The sequence below is a fragment of the Eriocheir sinensis genome, chromosome 8 (genome assembly GCF_024679095.1).
Source record: "Eriocheir sinensis breed Jianghai 21 chromosome 8, ASM2467909v1, whole genome shotgun sequence".
NCBI lineage: Eukaryota > Metazoa > Arthropoda > Malacostraca > Decapoda > Varunidae > Eriocheir > Eriocheir sinensis.
In genome coordinates, this window is record NC_066516.1 from 555680 (window position 1) to 573668 (window position 17989).

Sequence of the window (17989 nt, forward strand, 5' to 3'; positions counted from 1 at the left end):
CCTAACTCAGGTCGTTCAGTTTCCTAACTCAGCTTGTTCACTTTCATAACTCAGCTCGTTCACTTTCATAATTCAGCTCGTTCACTTTCATAACTCAGCTCGTTCACTTTCATAACTCAGGTCGTTCACTTTCATAACTCAGGTCGTTCACTTTCATAACTCAGGTCGTTCACTTTCATAACTCAGGTCGTTCACTTTCATAACTCAGCTCGTTCACTTTCATAACTCAGGTCGTTCACTTTCATAACTCAGGTCGTTCACTTTCATAACTCAGGTCGTTCACTTTCATAACTCAGGTCGTTCACTTTCATAACTCAGGTCGTTCACTTTCATAACTCAGTTCGTTTACTTTCATAACTCAGGTCGTTCACTTTCATAACTCAGGTCGTTCACTTTCATAACTCAGGTCGTTTACTTTCATAACTCAGTTCGTTGACTTTCATAACTCAGTTCGTTCACTTTCATAACTCAGGTCGTTTACTTTCATAACTCACAAGATAACTCTAGGAGCAGCTCTTTGATATACACGCTTACTCGATGACGAGAGAAGATATCCTTGATGCATATAAAACTTTATCTGATTTTTCTATACCTGGTATTCGACCCTACACATGTGAATTGAATCATTCAAGCTTCAGAGTTGAATCGGTGTTTATTCCCTGCATTCGACCCGACTCAAATTAATGTATAGAATATTTTAAGTTTTAGAGTTTTATCGGTTCAAGTTTTAGTTTTCTTGGTTTATATTTACTGTATTCCACCGTAGATATATAAAAGTATTGAATACTTCGAATTTTAGAGTTTACCCTGCTCTGATCGGAGACAGCTCGCACACTTTTTATATTTTCGTTCAAACATGATTAAGGATGTATCAAGACCCCCATGACAAACCTGGTAAAGATCCGTTGAGACAAAGAAACTCGGGCTCTTAATTTACAGATAGGCTATATGAAAAAGAAGGGAAAATGTCCAGAGGAGAATATGTCCAGGAGGTAATTTGTCAGGGGGAAAATATTCGTGGGGGAAAAGGTCCGCAAGGGATAATGTGTAGCAGTTGATAAGTTAGTAGATTCTTTCACCAAAGTGGCGGTGCTTCTGGCATTATGCTACAGTTCGTTGGGATGGCCTGAGGATGTACTTTTCCGATTTCCCGTAGAATAGTTACTGCTTCCAGGTTAGAGACCCCTCCGCATTATGGAGGTGATTGTCTCTGGAATGGAAGCACACATTCCACGTACTTTCTCTACTTCTCATATCCTGGTTCAATCACGCTTGTTCCCGTGCTATAAAAGATAGAGGCAGCTCACAAAAGGTCTGAGCCTTCGTACTCCTGCTGTCATGATCTTTATATTTCTCCCCGGAATTGCGCCATTTCGATGAAACTTTTGCTGTTTCGCTAGACATGTCGGAAGCTTTTGACAGTCTGGCACAAATCTATACTTCCTAAAATGCCCTCCTATGGATTCTATCCCTCTCTATTTTTATCTCCAGTTTCCTTTCAGGCCGGTCAGTCTCTTACTTACATGTGGTGAGCGAGTGGTCGTGGTCGTGGTCGTGGCCGGATGTGTTGCGTCTTGCTCCTCGCGGAAAGTGCTTTGTCGACATGGCTGTAGGGCCAAGGGCATGAGGGATTTGTGTTACATTTGTGAAGATTTCATTGTCGAGAAGTGGATTGGATGCTGTTTGTGTCCTAAACGGTGTCATGTGAAGTGTGCTCATTTGTCTGGAATTAAGCAGAATAATATACCTAAAATTAATTGGATTTGCACCCCATGCCTCCATAAAGCGTCTCTGGCTACCAAAATTGTGGAGAAATTGGATGAATTCAAGCAAGAATTATCTAAAGAAATATCTGTGGTTAAAGATGAGGTTGAATCAAGGGGCTGAGAAGGTGCAAGAGGAGCTGGGATCAGTTGCTGACGCGGCTCGTGGAGACAAAGAAAATCTTAGTTGGGCTGAGGTGGCGAAGAGGGACAGGAAACTCAAGAAGAATATCCTTGTTGTGAAAGCTTCTACCCAGGAAAAGAAGGCAACAGATATGAAGGATGAAGTCTCCCAGGCATTGAATATCATTCAAATAACTGATTCAAGATTCACAAATGGAGGTAATAGTGTCATGAACTTTGATAATGAGAACACAAGGGCTGAGGCTGCTAAAAAAAATGGAGTATGTTGAGTAAATTAGTGCCAAGAGTGTTGGAAAGATGAAACCAATCTTTATGCAATGTGCATAAAGAGGAGACCAAGGGAAAAAACAAAGGAGACCATCTTGGACCGCAATGAGTTCTTACGCACAATTCAGGGTGTAGAGAATAAGATTGAGCTGATTTTTAGTAAGCCTGCAGCTGGCGGCACGATGCACTACATTATGAGGTGTAACCCACCTGTGAGAGAGCTGTTTTACAAGAATCATGACAAGTTGAAATTAGAATGGGAAATATACACGGTGAGAGACAAATACCATACAATTATATGTTACCATTGTCAGAGATATGGCCATCTTGAGGCCAACTGTACTTCCAAGACTAATGGAGAAGCCCCAAAATGTTTCAAATGCGCTGGCGATCATAAATCAAAGGAGTGCGCCATGGCTGAGAAGAAATGCATAAATTGTGTGAGGTACAAGAAGCCTGAAATCTACCACTCACTGAATGACCAATGTTGTGTAATACTTCAGACTGAAATTGAGAGAATTCGCAACATAACCGATCATGGCTATTAACTAGTATTTACACTCAAAGACAAATTGTGTGTTAAATGTTCAGTGAGTTGGAAATAATTTAGTGCGAACCCAAACACGGCCAAGTGACTATGATGATGCCAAGTTTATTAAAAGGACATCAGTTGGCTATTCATGAAAGCAATCAAGACTCACTCACTCACTACGACTTTTTTAATTAAGTGCATCGAGGATTATTATCGAGGCTAACATCGTAATAAGAAGGGTGCCATACCCCAAAAATTGTCAGTGATCGCTAGCTACTCTAACTAAAACTGAGTCAAGGCCTGTTGAAGCGATGAGTACTCGCACACTCTAAAATCTCTCACGTGATAAATCATGATGCACTGTGCCTATATTCTACAAGACATTGATCCCAAGTGTTTATGCTAACATTTTTTATGTGAAGTGGTGAGAAACATTTTACCATTCAGTTATTATAAGCTAATTACTCGCAACCAAGCTTACACCATTCTCGCTTTTTTTTTCTAATCTCCTGCCGCATGTATGCCTTGAACCATTTTTGCAATAGATTCCACGAACACTAATGGTTAATCTGACAAGTACCGAACTGAATCTAGTCAGTACTACTCGTGGTAAAGAGATACTTAAAAGGCCGAAACCCGCATGATGCCGAAAGGAGAGGCTGAGGGGCCGAACTAAACCTCACCAAGGCTTACCAATACAAATGGCTGTAGCTATAGTACACTGGGGAGAAAGAAACAGTGGAACACCTAATTGTAGAATGTAGCAACTACGAGAGGCAGAGAGGGGAGTTAGTAGTAGAATTAGTGATGGTGATAGGTAGGGAGAGCTGATCAAAAGCGATACAGATCAAAAGAAAAAAAAGGTTTGTTTTGGTTTGGAATGCCAAGTCGTATAAATCTTCCTCTAAGGTATAAATACATATGAACAAGTCTGTGTTCGTGATTTATTAATTGCTTTAGTGTATCAAGTGCCTAAAACTGATAATACAGAAGTTTTTTTGTACACCAAAAAACAACGAACAAGAGGTCGTAGATTCTACAGCGGTGCAAACGAAGATTCATAAAATCGTTTACCATAATACCGCTTCTGAGTCAAAGATTATTGAAGAAAACTGTTCTTAATACTCATAACTTTGTTTTTAATTACACTGGGATAAGCAAAACATTTTTTTATAGTAGACCCACTTTTTTGTACCATATTATGCTTTCCAGATAGTCTGGCATCTTTTTTCGAGGAATGGAACTGTTCTAACTGTTGACGGCCCTCGCAGAACGTTGCAAATGTCCGACACATCTAAAGTGGCGTCTCCAACTCACCTCCTGAACCGCGCCCCTCACACCCCTCCCTCTCTCTCTCTCTCTCTCTCTCTCTCTCTCTCTCTCTCTCATACAAAAAATGATATAGTTTTTTTATGAATGAATCTTTATTTGTGAATGAATACAAAGAAATTTGGGTGCTAGTATAGTATGTGGTCTACCGCGGTGTCAAACAGTATAGCATGCGGTCTACCTCATTTACTAGCTTAGTATGCGGTCTACCAGGGTCATTTAACATTCTAGCATTCAATCTACCTTATTTACAATAAATTCACATATTGTACCAGTCAGTTATTGTATCTTTAGATTTTCCTGTTACGTGTCACTGTAATGGTCATGGGTATATCCATGACAAAGAAAAATATTGGTTCTATAATCTCACTCAGGCTCAGCTTGCAGTTTAGTTTGTTGTTATGTCCGTATAATGGAAAAATTGGTTTCCTTTACGAACTGAACGTGAAGTTTGACACCCCTTTCGAGGACAACTAAGTTGTCCACCTCTGTCACGCTTTCGTTTTTCATGCATGACAGCACCGCATCGATGGGTGGGATCAGCTTCTTGTGTATCCAGCAGATTGTTATCTTGTAAAAATGCAACTGCTGTTTCCTCAGTCAAGATGACACGTCTCAGTGACATTTCAAGTAATGGACGGCGGACTTTTGATTTTGCGGCGCCCTTGTCATTGAGCCGCGAATTTTGGAAAATCAACCGCTTTGGTGCGAATCGCCATAACTCCCTCATTTCTGGGGCTATATAACTGTTTTTGGTATCAATCGCCGCCAAAATGAAAGGGCTCAAAAACCGACTCGAAAGGGTAAAAAATCGAATAAATTCGCAAAAAAATACTATGAAAAAAATCTTTTGAGTTTCCAGCCTTGAAACCCACTATTTTTTTTGAGAATTTCAAAAAACTTGTTTAACAAATAATCTACCCCTACCAATGTGCTTTCCAATATGATGCATAACATTTCCCTACTCCCAGTAGTTTCGTCGCTAGAGCTCGAAACGTAAACCCTTTTGAGAGCGATTTTGACGAACTCCAGACACTTTGCCGTTTTTTGTCTAGTGTGGCATTGCTATTGCCTCTAGAAGGCTGTAATTTGGCATGTAGCCCCTCTTGGCAATGTAGTTTGAGCTGCTCGAAGAATTTTTTGATAGCTCAATTTCACGTTGAGCCGTCACAAAATAGCCTGTTTTTTCGGCCCTTTTGCCGCGATTTGGACACGTCCTAGTTTTTTGCTTATAACTTTTTTTTTTTATTTATTTAGTGCTTTCCAATTATTTTCTGATTATTAATCTGTATTAAGAGCCTTCATTTGCCACCAAGCACGCCTTCCTAGCTTCAGTAGTTTTTGCTCGAGCTTGACCAGAAGTCCCTTCTGCTGCTGCTCCTGAAGAAGCTGCTGCTGCTGGTGTAGCTGCTGACTTCGCTGGCTGCTGAAGGGCTCTAAAGGTCGTGGCTGGCTGTTGGCGTCCATGACTGACTGCTAGCTTGAAGCTCGCGGGAATGTTTGTTTACATGTTTGAGGGGCTACGTCATTAATTTTATCATTATTACATGTGATGTTGGTCTATGCATCGCCAACAATACCCAAAAATACCATATTTTATTTTATATATATTTCCAATACGTCAATATGCTTTTAACATCAAAATTATACCAAATTCCAACATTTTATTTTGAGTTGGCATCCCTTTCATAGGTGCAGCTCAGGGTTTGGCAACGATGTACTAATACTCGCTTATGTCGAGCTGGTTATGTTGAGGGGGTGAAACGTAAGGAGGGGGGTTATGTCTCGTCATTGTTAATACTCGGATATGTCTCAGTTTACGTCTCACATAAATTTCTTTATAAGTACGGGCCCACAGACACATAGACAAAGGATTATTGAGAGAGAGAGAGAGAGAGAGAGAGAGAGAGAGAGAGAGAGAGAGAGAGAGAGAGAGAGAGAGAGAGAGAGAGAGAGGTTTACATATATTTACATAGAAAATCAGACCACACAGACCCCATGGTCCAGACTAGGTGGTCTGTCCTCAGACCTAAGTGATTCTACATTAATCAGATGGCTCGAAAACGTTGCATCTCAACTCATGTTAATATTAAGTTCAAGGAAGAGAGAGAGAGGAGGGGGGAGGTCAGGTCAAGTCTACCTGGTTTGGCAGTGATCTCGATATTTTGGAGGGAGGAATCAAAAGGACGATTAAATATCAGTTGCCAGATATAAAAATGAAATATATCCGTTTGGAAAGATTGAATAAAATTAACAATTTACAACGATAAAAAATCAATTCCGACATTATAGAACTATCAAGTAAAAAGATAAATGTGTGTTGAACGATCATATAAAAAGAAATACATCAATGATGACTGATCCCATAAAAAAAATATTATTCCAACTAAATTTGATCATTGAGAATTTGAGTGAACGACTGTCGCCATTTAAGAATAAGTATGTTGTAGGATAGATCCTGAACCTCCACCCCTGATCTGTCACCTGACCTCACCTCTGCCAACCCTTAATCCTCATTTAACCCTGATCCTACCCACTCTCCTCACCTCAAACGCGCCATATGCCTTGCGGTTAGCGTTTAGTTCTGTTTACACATAATCTGGATGGTGTAGCCTATATGGTGTAGGCTGAGGAGTTGAAAAGATAATTTAATGATTGGATAATAGTGAGTGCCTACATACTACAAGATGGTATACGTGTGGGTGGATTTGAATTGTGATCGTGATTGCTAGCAAGCATGTAGACTAGTGTGTTAATGACATGAAATATAGACTAAGGAAAATGATGTTAAGAAAAAAATCAGAGTCGTCAAGGAATTTTCGACGTTCGTGCATTGTTGTCCATGTGGTCACGTGACCTGACCGCCTTTAACCTGTCCGCTGGCCCCACCCTGTTGGCAGGTGTGACGGGTGTGACTGACTTGACAGTCAGTGAGTGTGTTAGTCTGCCGCAGGACGTCTCTCTGCCCGGGTCAGTGCTCAGGAAGGATTTCGTGTGTGTCGTGGGTGAGTGAAGGCCTGGAGCCGTCATGGGGGTGAAACACGGAACAAATAATATACATCACAGATGTAGATCTTTAAATGTAGCGGTTCGTTTGTATTGTGTGATAAATAGTTTGTTAGGGCTATAGAGACAACCTCTGTGTACAAATGAAACCCATTATTCCCATCACTTCCACCTCACCACCGTGGTCAGTTCGTCGCTGCTTGTATGAAAAATATGAACAAAGGCCCCACTGATGTGCCAGGTTAAACCGCAAGTGACTGACATATGTGGGAGTCATACTGAAGTGATGTGACGGTATGTCTGCCGACATAAATAATTTTTTGCTATGACTTGTGTTTTTAAATGACTGGCGGAGCACCCTATAATATGCGTTAGCATTTTAAAAGATGCTCAAGTTGACTGGCTCCGTTTCCACTTGCGGGCGGCTGATTCAGCACATTGTCGTGTTGTAAAAGTCTCACTAGCCTGCAGCCCAGGCTGAAATTGAACGGTGAAGGAAACAGGTTATTCAAGACATCGCCGGTGGAAACTACCGTGAGTATCATATCGCTACCATCATCCCCCGGCCACTCCAGCACACACTCAGACGAGTGTAGGGCAGACCCACGGCAGACCCGTCATATTATGCAATATAACCGTTTGTTTGCTCTCCAAAGAAGCTGTTTAGACATTTGTTGTTTACTAGACACTATTGACACTTTTTTTGCATTTTCAATCAGATAAGGTCAGGTAGTAATGATACACTTAGATACAGTAACCATTTACTTATGACCATTAGAGTGACCAAGTAAATACCCTGCAGCGCGGTAGAAAGCAAACTAATCCCGTTACCAAAATGAGGCAGGATATCTTTATAACAAAATTTGTTACGCATTTTAAATTTTTAGTGTGAGGGGATGCGGCGAGTCAGGTTACTGACCAGATTGTTACTTCGGGAGAATATCCCCTACACGCACATAACCTCTCGAATGTAAATAAACCATTGTTTCATCAAGCACTTGCGGAGGTTCTGTTGCAGTTTATTAAAATGACTGATATTTAAAATGTTTTTAAGGCATCGTGCAATGACGTTTGTTTGTTCTCCGAGTTAATGACGGAAGGTGACCCGCTTTCCTTATAGCCACCTGAGTGCCCCCTATTGATTTAAGAAAATAATATGTACACAAACTGAAAGTTTTCTTTCAACTCAAGGGTATCTTTTTTCTGCAAAATTGGAGGTTTTTGCAATGTCACGTTTTCATTCATTTCTATTTGAATTAACTGTGCGCGTGCAACAAATATAATAGTTGTGGTAGATGTTTTGTTGATGTTAATTCAATTCAACGCTTCGAGTACAAGTGTTGAAAGTAGATATTATAAGTAAGAAATTTTAAAATTCTTACCATAAAACTGCTTTTAATATCCGGACAGACCTTACCAACACAAAATGTACAGTGAACAGCACCCCTACTTTTATTTTGGCGGTGTTCCTTGGTCTCTAAAAAGTTGCAGTATTTAGACATAAAAAACACACATAAGAACATCCAATGTAATGCTAGTCACCAAGTAAACAAGGCACAAAAAAATCCACCAATAAAATACAGTGCTGTAACTGAAAGCTGACTTTAGACCGTTCGGTAAGGGGGCGAACGGCCAATTCGACTCAGCTGGCGGGTCAGGGGCTATTATTTTTGCGTGTCAAGACATTTTGTATCTTCCCTACTTACCACCACAGGCTCAATGGCCAATGCAACGCAGATGAGCTCTGAGGTCACGCGCATTTATAGCGTATGCCCCCAACTTTTTCTATAAAAAATCAGTGTGACGTTATCTGTCTTCCAATCAGAATAGACAAGGACGTATTTAATAAGGATGAGATGATTGTGTTTTCACTTTTTTATGTAGTATAGGATACACATTGCATGGTCAAAGACTTTAATTTGTTTTGAGGAACTGGAGTACATTAAGGACTTAGACAGTAGTTATTTCAAAGCTGGGCAAAGTAAGAACTGAATTTTCATTCATACTGTTGCATAATTGTTTTTTTAATGTTTTGCCATGTTTCTTGTATGGTGAAATCATCTTACAATTGCATGTCAGGTTTGTTTGTTTTTTCTTACTAAATTAGCTCTTAAGCTAGGCATCAGAATTTTATTTTCAGTCACTCATGCTTGAGCTCAATGTTGACGCGCACTGATTTGTGAACGCAAGAACCAAGATGTCCTCCTACCTTAACTTTACTGACTAGATCATTCTGAGTCACTATAACAAGGTACAGAGTATTATTTTGTCAAGTTGGCCGAGAGAAACAGAAAGAAGAAAAAAATCCCCTAATGGTTCCCATGGGCGTGATGGGCGGGATGGAAGTCAGCGGAAGTCATCATTGGCGGCAAGAATGTTGACCACGCACGTGATGGAAGGGGAGAGGGCAGTGGAGAAAGGGAACAAGGGATTCAAGTAAGGAGAGAGAGAGAGAGAGAGAGAGAGAGAGAGAGAGAGAGAGAGAGAGATTTGCTATGGAGATAATAACAAAACAGCAAAATTATAGTAGTTTGCTAAGGCTACAGAAAATTGCAGTGGTTGCGTCGAAAGAAAAGGCGTGTCCAGCATGGCAAGGCGGGTCATGTTTGCCCTAATGCTTGTAATATTTCAGTGGCTCAGCCTTTCTCCTTTTCTAGCTTCAAAAAGCTGTGCGCTGGGCAAGGAAGAGTCCTCCACTGCCTGCATTGATGGGGGTAGAGGCAGCAACGGGTTGTCATGCCCTCCTCATTGTTTCTTTTCACACATATCCTGAGGAATGTCAAATTGATTTTTTGGCATTCACACACACTTTAATAGAAAAATAACACCTTAAACCTCAGTGGTCGGCCCATCCAGAGGTGAGGTATTTATGGAGTGGGAACATCAGAGTCCCCGAGTGGACCATGGACCAACAACATGGATCATTTATTTAGTCCATGCATTAGTGGCACAATTACCCTGATCTAAGTGCAGGATAAATATTTTGTTCACAACATGATTAATACTCAGCTTAATTGGTTTTAAACTAAATATGATTACTATAATCAAGCTTTGATCAATCAGTGAGCTTTTTTTTTTTTTTTTTTTTTTTTTTTACATAGTTCTACCTCTTTGAAAAACGTTCTTGTGTTGAAATGTTGGCCAACCAGAAATTGCAATCAGACAGCCAACAGCACTTGCTTAGTCTCTATCTGCGTGCACACACACACACACACACACACACACACACACACACACACACACACACACACACACACACACACACACACGCGCGCGCGACGAGAGAGAGAGAGAGAGAGAGAGAGAGAGACCAACGCAGAGGCGAATTTTTTTTTTTTTCCGTTAATTCATTGTCAAACTAGTTTCCATGTTGGGTGTCGGGTACATTCGATCATTCATTAAGGTTTCCTCAAACTCAGTCATTTTGTGTCGAGCAGTTGTTTGTCGCCCCATAGATATTTTCCGCTGCAGTTGGTAAGTTTCGATAATCTCAGTGGTAGAGGGCAAAAAGGGAAAATCCTCTAAAATAATTATGAAATTCAGCACGCAAATGGTTCATTTCATGGTCCTAATCTGTGCGCTTAATTCACCATGGTCTGAGGACGCAATAGACTCGCCATAATTAGCTAGTACCTTCCCCAAATGAACTGCTCACAAGTGACTTCTCTGGGTATGACTGAAACCTCTCTCTCACACACACACACACACACACACACACACGGGAGGAGGGGATCACATTGGTATCCTGATAAGGGTGTATCTGGCAAACCAGAGAGAGTAGGGTTGTCAAGAGAGAAGGAGCAAACAGGCAGTGATAGGAAGGGGTTATAGATTCATCAGGTAACGTATTGTAAGATAACCAACTTTGTTTTTCAAAGGATGGGAAATACATCTGATTGAGTCAGATGTTTCACGACTCAGCAAGCCTAGGTATCCAGGCAACACTAATGTAATAGTGGCGTGAAATCTATTCTGTCTTCAAGGATTTATATGTTTCAAGAACTGAGGACAGAGGGATGGCGTTGCAGTGACTCAAGTACCGAGAAGGAGTCAGAGGGAGAAGGTAGGGAGGCATGGGAAGGAGTAGTTTGACGGATAAAGGTAAAGTTTGGGGCATACGCTATAACTGCACGTGGCCTCTGTGCTCATCTCCATCTGACGGGACGGATCTTAGTATGAGAGCTGAATGAGGCAAGATATAGGTGAAGAAAATGATGAGTTGTATTTGTGTGTGTGTGTGTGTGTGTGTTAATTGTGCAAGTGTGTAGTGTTTGTTTATAGAAAAGGGAACATTACAATCATGTAGTACAGACTTACGAACTTGATAAAAAATGGGTCAAGGTATATGAAGAAATGTATTAGTATTTATGGAATTGAAAGGAGTTGTACAAAAGTGGTAAGTAAAGAATGGGAAATAAGAGGTATGGGTCCATGCAACATTAGCTAAGGCTCAGGTTGAAGTTTAGTGTGAGAGGCTAACTATTTTATTGTGCTGTGAAGTTTTCATGGCATAGCCAGAAAGTTAGTCATGATGCTATGACAGGAAATGGGAACTCTACCTTGGACAGACACTAAGGGACGATATAGTTCTGCATGGGACAGGATGTCGCTATTATTTTTTTCTTCATTGATCACAATTTACAGAGATGAACCAGTCACAACTTTTGCTTTGCACTTATTTATCTTGCTAACCAAAAAATTATGTTTGGCAGATGCATAACGGAGTAGTGAAGGGATGAAAGCTGGCTCCAAGGCTCAGGGCAAGGGGAGGGGGCCACAACAAGGGGGCAGCCTCAGACATCTCAAAATGCCCCCCCTGAAAAAGACTCCTCCTCTTAAGTTCAAAGCAAAGGTGATCTTTGAGCATTTTGATTAAGTTTTATGTATTTCAATGTTGTCATTTACATCATTATTACAAATGTTATAATGCAAATACATTTCACTGAAACGTTTTTAGTGAAGTGGTTATGTAATATATCCTGTAAAGTGACAATTTTATTGAAAATATTAATAGACTAATAACTTTACATAATGGGCTCTCATACAAATCCCTTTCAGTCAACCAAGAAAGAGAGTGTGGTCAACCCCAGTGCTCTGCGGAGAACCAGTGAAGCACGGACACCCACGAAGCGCTCCTCCTCCTCCTCCTGCAGTGAATCTCCCAAGTCTTCATCAGGGGTGTCCTCCCGAAGCAGATCTTCCAACTCTAGCAGCCTGTCCCCCAGTAGAGCACCCAGCAGAGTCACGGGGAGGTCCCCAGCATGCAGATCAACTGGCAGATCTCCTACCAGGGGTCCAGGCAGTGCCAAAGTAAATGGGAAAGGGGTCAAAGCTACACAGAAGGGAGATGCTGGCAGCTCTAAACTTTCAAAAATTGCAGAAAATGCTTGCAGTCCAAAATCTAAAGCAGCATCTGAGAAAAGACAGGACATTACGAAGTCAAAGAAAACTGCTTGCCTTGATAGTAACAAGTCAGCCTCACACAGTGCCAAACAGTCACTTGTGGAAAAAGGAAAAAAGTCTCCTTCAAAGTGCCGCCGTACATCTGAAAGTAATGCAAAGTCCAGCGATGAAAAAGAAGAGAGTGATAAAGATGCAAAGAAAAAGGGAAAGAAAACAAAAGATACATGTGCTGAGACACAAGAGTGTGATAAAGATATAAAAAAGAAAAAGAAAAGTGAGGAAAAGAGAGATGACTTTGATAAGGTGAGCAAAACTAAATCAAGGGTATGTGAAGAGAAAAATGACAATGAGATTGGTAATAAAAGAAAATCAAAGAAAATTTCTGAAAGTAAAGTTTGTGAAAGCCTTGGAAATGTCAAAGATGGGAAAATAAAAGAAGAAAAGGGAACTGAGGGACAGACCAAAGAGGAAGGTGAAAATGACAATAAACTAAGAGAGGAACATGAGAAAGGCTCAAAGAATGCAGATAATGGAAAATCAACCAGTGAGAAAGATGATATAGATGCAAAAATGAAAACTGAAGTTGCCGAAGTTCATAAGAAAAATGAAGATGACAAACATGTGGAAAAGAAAAAACCTAGAAAAACTTTGTTAGATAAGGAAGATGAGGAAAATGATGGGATTAGATGTAAAAAAGTTAAAGAAGTTAAGAGTGAAGGGAAGAAAATGAGTGATATTGGGGACAACTCTGTTTCCAAGTCTGCTGATAAAGAAACTTTGTCACCTTTTAAAGACGGTAAAGCTGCTACCTCAGGAAAGCGTGATAAGATGGTGAAAAGTGATGCCAAAGGTATAAATGAAGACTGTAATTCTAACACAAGTAAGCCAAAGAAGAAAAGTGCTGTGAGGAAGACCCTTGATGAAAGTGAAAATAATCACAATAAAGAGGAAAAGAAAACTGTCTCAGCCAAGAAAGATACCACAGCTTACAGTGATGCTAAAGAAGCTAAAAGTAAATCTGTCTCTTCATCCCAAGAAACAATAGTGCCCAAAAAAAGAGGGAGACCAAAAGGAAGCAAAAATAAAAGAAAAAATGATGGTTTACCTACTGCCAGAATCAAGAAGGACAAACAAAAAGCGGAAAAGAAAAATAATGCTTTAAAAGTCACCAACAGTAAGACCAAAAAGGAGAGGAGTGTATTCTCCTTCTCAGAGAGTGAGGGAGAGAGAGATGAAAGATTGGCAAAAGGAAAGAAGGGAACTAAGACAAAACTGAAGATAAAGGAAGAAAAAGAACCAGTTGATGAAGAAGAGAACTCAAGCACTGAGAGCTCTTCCTCAGATGAAGATAGTCAGAACTCTTTCAAGGGAATTAGTAAGGCAAAACTCTATGGAGGACGCACAGATTGTCCCAAGAAGGTTGTCATCGGTGGGAAAGTGTACAAGTTAAAACGAGAGACTCCAAAATCACGGCTGAACAGTAAGAAGACATCACATAAGCTACATCAGAACAGAAAAGTAAAGAACCATTTGGCCAATGCTTTTTATTCAGAAGAAGAAAGTGAAGGAGACAAAAAAATAAGTAAGATTGCCAAAGTGAGGTCAGATGACAGTGAAAGCAGTGACTCTGAAGTAATTAAGAAGTCAAAGAAAACTGCTGATTGTCTCAATGAGGAAACCAGTTCTGAGGATATATCTGATGATGATGAGGACTGGGGAACTAGAAAGAAGCTTAAAAGGCAGATGAAAAACTCACGGCCAAGAAAAGGAGTAAGATCAATAAAAAGTAAAATAGCAGATAGGATGAATGAGAAAAGTGATGATGATAAAGAAGACGATACTGAAGAAGATGAAGAAGAGGAGGATCACGATTATGAATCTTCAAAACAAAACAGAAGACGACAAGGGAACAATAAAACATCTGTAAAGTGTAAAACAGGTAATACAAGCCAGAAAAGGCCTAAACAAGGTCTGCCTTCCAACCGCAGCCTTAAATCAGAATCATCAGAAGAAGAAAATGACGAAGATGAGCAAGATGAGATAAAGAAATCTCGTAAGAAGTTGCCCTATAAAAATTCAAACAGAACCCACAAAAAGTCTTCCAAAGAGGTATCTCATTTAGGTGTAAAGAAATCCAAGAAAGTAACATTCTTAAAGAAGGGCTCCAGAGACAAGGATGACTCTTCTGATGATGATGAAAGTGATAAGGAGAGTGACAGTGATTATGAGGCACACACAAGAAAGAAAAAGACTGGGAAGGGGATTTTAAAGACCAAGAAACATCTACAGAACAACAAAAGGAATATGAATGCAGCACCTCCCAGGCGGACAGCCAGAATGGCCTTCCTTAATGCCCGTGCCATGATGCACTGCATGAATGAAGATGCCAGGATTCCCCTCCCTAGCCTTCCACCATCTTCTGCCAAGAATGATAGCATGGCTCTTATCCTCAGGGATCAGGTTATTCATGACAGCCAATCAGAAGAATCTGATGAGGAGGACAGAGATTATGATTCTGATGATGATAAACGAGGGAAACGGCGAAAAAATATAAAGAGGAAAAATGAAGAGGAAACTGAGAAAAAAGTGAAAATGAAAAGAAAACGAAGGAGAGGAGAGTTAGATGTTCACATGGATATGCGTGATATGGTTGTCACTAAACGAATGGCAAGTCTTAATGCCTCAGCTATCATGGCTGCTAGTTACTCTAATGAATCTCGTAAAAGAACTCCAACAGCAACCACAACAAGCTCGTCAGCTGAAAGTGAGATAACAAATGTTGATATAAAGAGAAAAATATCCGTCAAATCCACTAAGGAAAGAAACACAACCACCAGTAGTGTTATCACTGTGGAAGAGACAACTAAGAAGGTGAAGAAGGCACAAGGGAGCAGAGAAACAGAAGTAGAGGAAAGAATCATTGTCAAGAAAAAAGTGAAAAGACAAGGAGGCACAGATTCAGACAGAGAGGATGGAAATGCTACTGACAACTCAGAGCTAGCAAGTGACATTCTAACTAGACGCCAAGAGGAACCTAAAGGCTTAATGGAGGAGTCATCTTGCACTTATATCACTACTCAAATCCCTTCTGCCCCTCAGACAGTCACCATTTCAGGGGAGAGCACATATTGCATTACCTCTAGTGATGGAAAAACCACCACTATGGTCAAACAGGTTCAGCGAAAAACCACCACTACTGGAGGTTCCACTACCTCAGCTCCACCTACTGCCTGCATTCCACCCACACACCATGTGCAGGTAGGAATTCTTATTTATAACCCAATTCGCTAAGTTCCTACAAGTGTTATGTTAGTCTTATTTTTATAATAAAACTGATATCATTGTATCGATTGATTGTGCTTGAATGGTTTATAAAGCTAAATGTGGTGCATTTCACAGAATTATCACTTGATTTTCCTCCCTCAAGACTTTTCTTACTTTCCTTCCTACCTGTTCAGTAAATGAGATGTGAGGAAGTAATTTGCTCTACAGTATTGTATTTTCATCTTTCAGCCACAACCACAACCGCAGAGTACCAGCTATCCTGTGTCAGGTCAAAAAACTGACAACTACAGTCCCTTGGGTGCCCTGTCCACCATGCAGCCGGTAATGAGTCCTGGGGGGACCCACCATCACCACCACCACCACCATCACCAACCCCATCCACCACCTCACCATCAGCCTCCTCCACCTCACCACCCACCACACCTACCTCCACCACACCACCAGCCTCCTCACCATCATCCTCCAACTCACCACCCACCTCCCCATCCACCTCCACATAGTTACCCTCAATCTCACCACCACCACCCTCATCATCAGCCATATCCTCCACCACCTTCCTCCCACTCCCACCCCTCCACAGCTCCAACAGGGCATCACTGTAGTTACCGACCTCCTCTTCAGACACCTCCCATTGGAAATAATCCTGCGGCTGGTGGCTCCTGCCAGGGTAATCATGTCCCTCCAGTTGTGGGTGCTCCCATGGTTGGCTCCTATCCTAGTCACTCCTCACCTGGCTATGTGGCTCCAGGTCACACAGCGTCACCAGGTCACCCCACTCACCCACCCCATCACTCCCCAAAGCAGATGGCTTCACCAAGTCATGTGTCTCCCAATTTGAAGAGTCCACAGGGAGGCAGTGGAGGCCCTCACACTCCTGCTGGCTCCCCACGGACTGCTACACTCCAGGCTGGCCAGGTGGAGCGGCACCACTCAGCCTTCACTGCCCCAGCCCCATCAACCCACTCCCCTGCAGCATCTACCCCTGCAGGTTGGTGACTAAAGACTCAGAATGTAAAGTTGTGGGTTGAGTGATTTTTTGCAGTTTGACACATGCTTTTCAGCTTGAGTGATTCTGCTTTCATTGTTGAAATGAAGGGTGACATGCATCAGGGCTTTCTCATGAAATTAACTCCTAAGAATGTCAACAGGGTGTTAGTCCATTTTTTCATGGGGTCTTTTTAACAGTAAATAAGATAGGAAGATAACAAATAATTATTTTATAGACTCAATTGAGAAGCACTGTCAATATTTGACATTGTACCCAAATAGCTGGCAAAGGTCTAATGCTGTTGTATAATTCTTTGCATCTTTAATGAAACATCATTTACCTATAATTAAAAGTCTAATGACTGAGTCTGTGTATTAAGATAATATTCTTTTGTCTTCCTGTTTTTAACTGAAATTCAAGACCATCCACAACCCTTGAGGTTTTAGGAATCATTAGAAATTTCTTTACAACTAAAAAAAATCAACATTTCAGTTTCAGGTTAATATGGAGGCATTTCTGGTCAATTTGTATGAGAGGGATTAAAAATTGATGAAGCTACATTTTCAGTCACAGTTTTGAAAGTATGTACATTCATTGTTTGGAAGTCATCCAGAGAGTGGACATTGTGATGTAATTATATACATAATTACTCTATCAAAGCTGATAGTCCTACAGACCATCTTCATGAAGCAATTTTTTTTTTTTTTTTTTTTTTTTTTTTTTAAAGTAATTGAGCAACCCTTTACCTGTTGTTTTGTAGAGCCTTTGAAACCTCTTGGGTTGTGGTGGTGCTTTGATATGTCATGTTGATTGTCATTTATGCTCTAGGTATATTTCCTCTGAACTTTTCCCTGCTCATATTAAAAAGTAGTAGCAATTTACCGCATTCCAGTTATCACCAAACTGGCTGCACTCGGCTGCACTTGTCTGTCACTCACACTGTGTTGCTCACCTTGGATGATGTATGGCGACACCTGACTGACAGTGCTCTGAGCCTTTTCTCTTCACACACACACACACACACACACACTGACACACACACACTATATGAATATATATATATATATATATATATATATATATATATATATATATATATATATATATATATATATATATATATATATATATATAAAGAGAGAGAGAGAGAGAGAGAGAGAGAGAGAGAGACAAGGGGGGTCAGCCTAGCTGGAAAGCTAACAAATTCAAACCCACATAGCAACAGTCCTTGCGTCCGCCCATGCATGAAAACTCAAGTCTGCCGGGCCTGCA

The 17989-nt window shown here is 40.8% G+C and overlaps 1 protein-coding gene across 5 annotated transcripts in view; it reads left to right on the forward strand.

The window, feature by feature from the left end:
• The window catches only part of LOC126995362 (uncharacterized), a 252694-nt gene that overhangs the window by 176721 nt on the left and 57984 nt on the right, over window positions 1–17989 (forward strand). For all 5 annotated transcript variants that reach the window (XM_050854838.1, XM_050854841.1, XM_050854842.1 and 2 more), the window contains 3 exons: window positions 11754–11893; window positions 12100–15702; window positions 15958–16717. In XM_050854838.1, coding sequence (XP_050710795.1) covers window positions 11777–11893; window positions 12100–15702; window positions 15958–16717 — 4480 coding nt within the window. In that variant the 5' untranslated portion in view covers window positions 11754–11776. The remainder of the gene's footprint in view (window positions 1–11753; window positions 11894–12099; window positions 15703–15957; window positions 16718–17989) is intronic.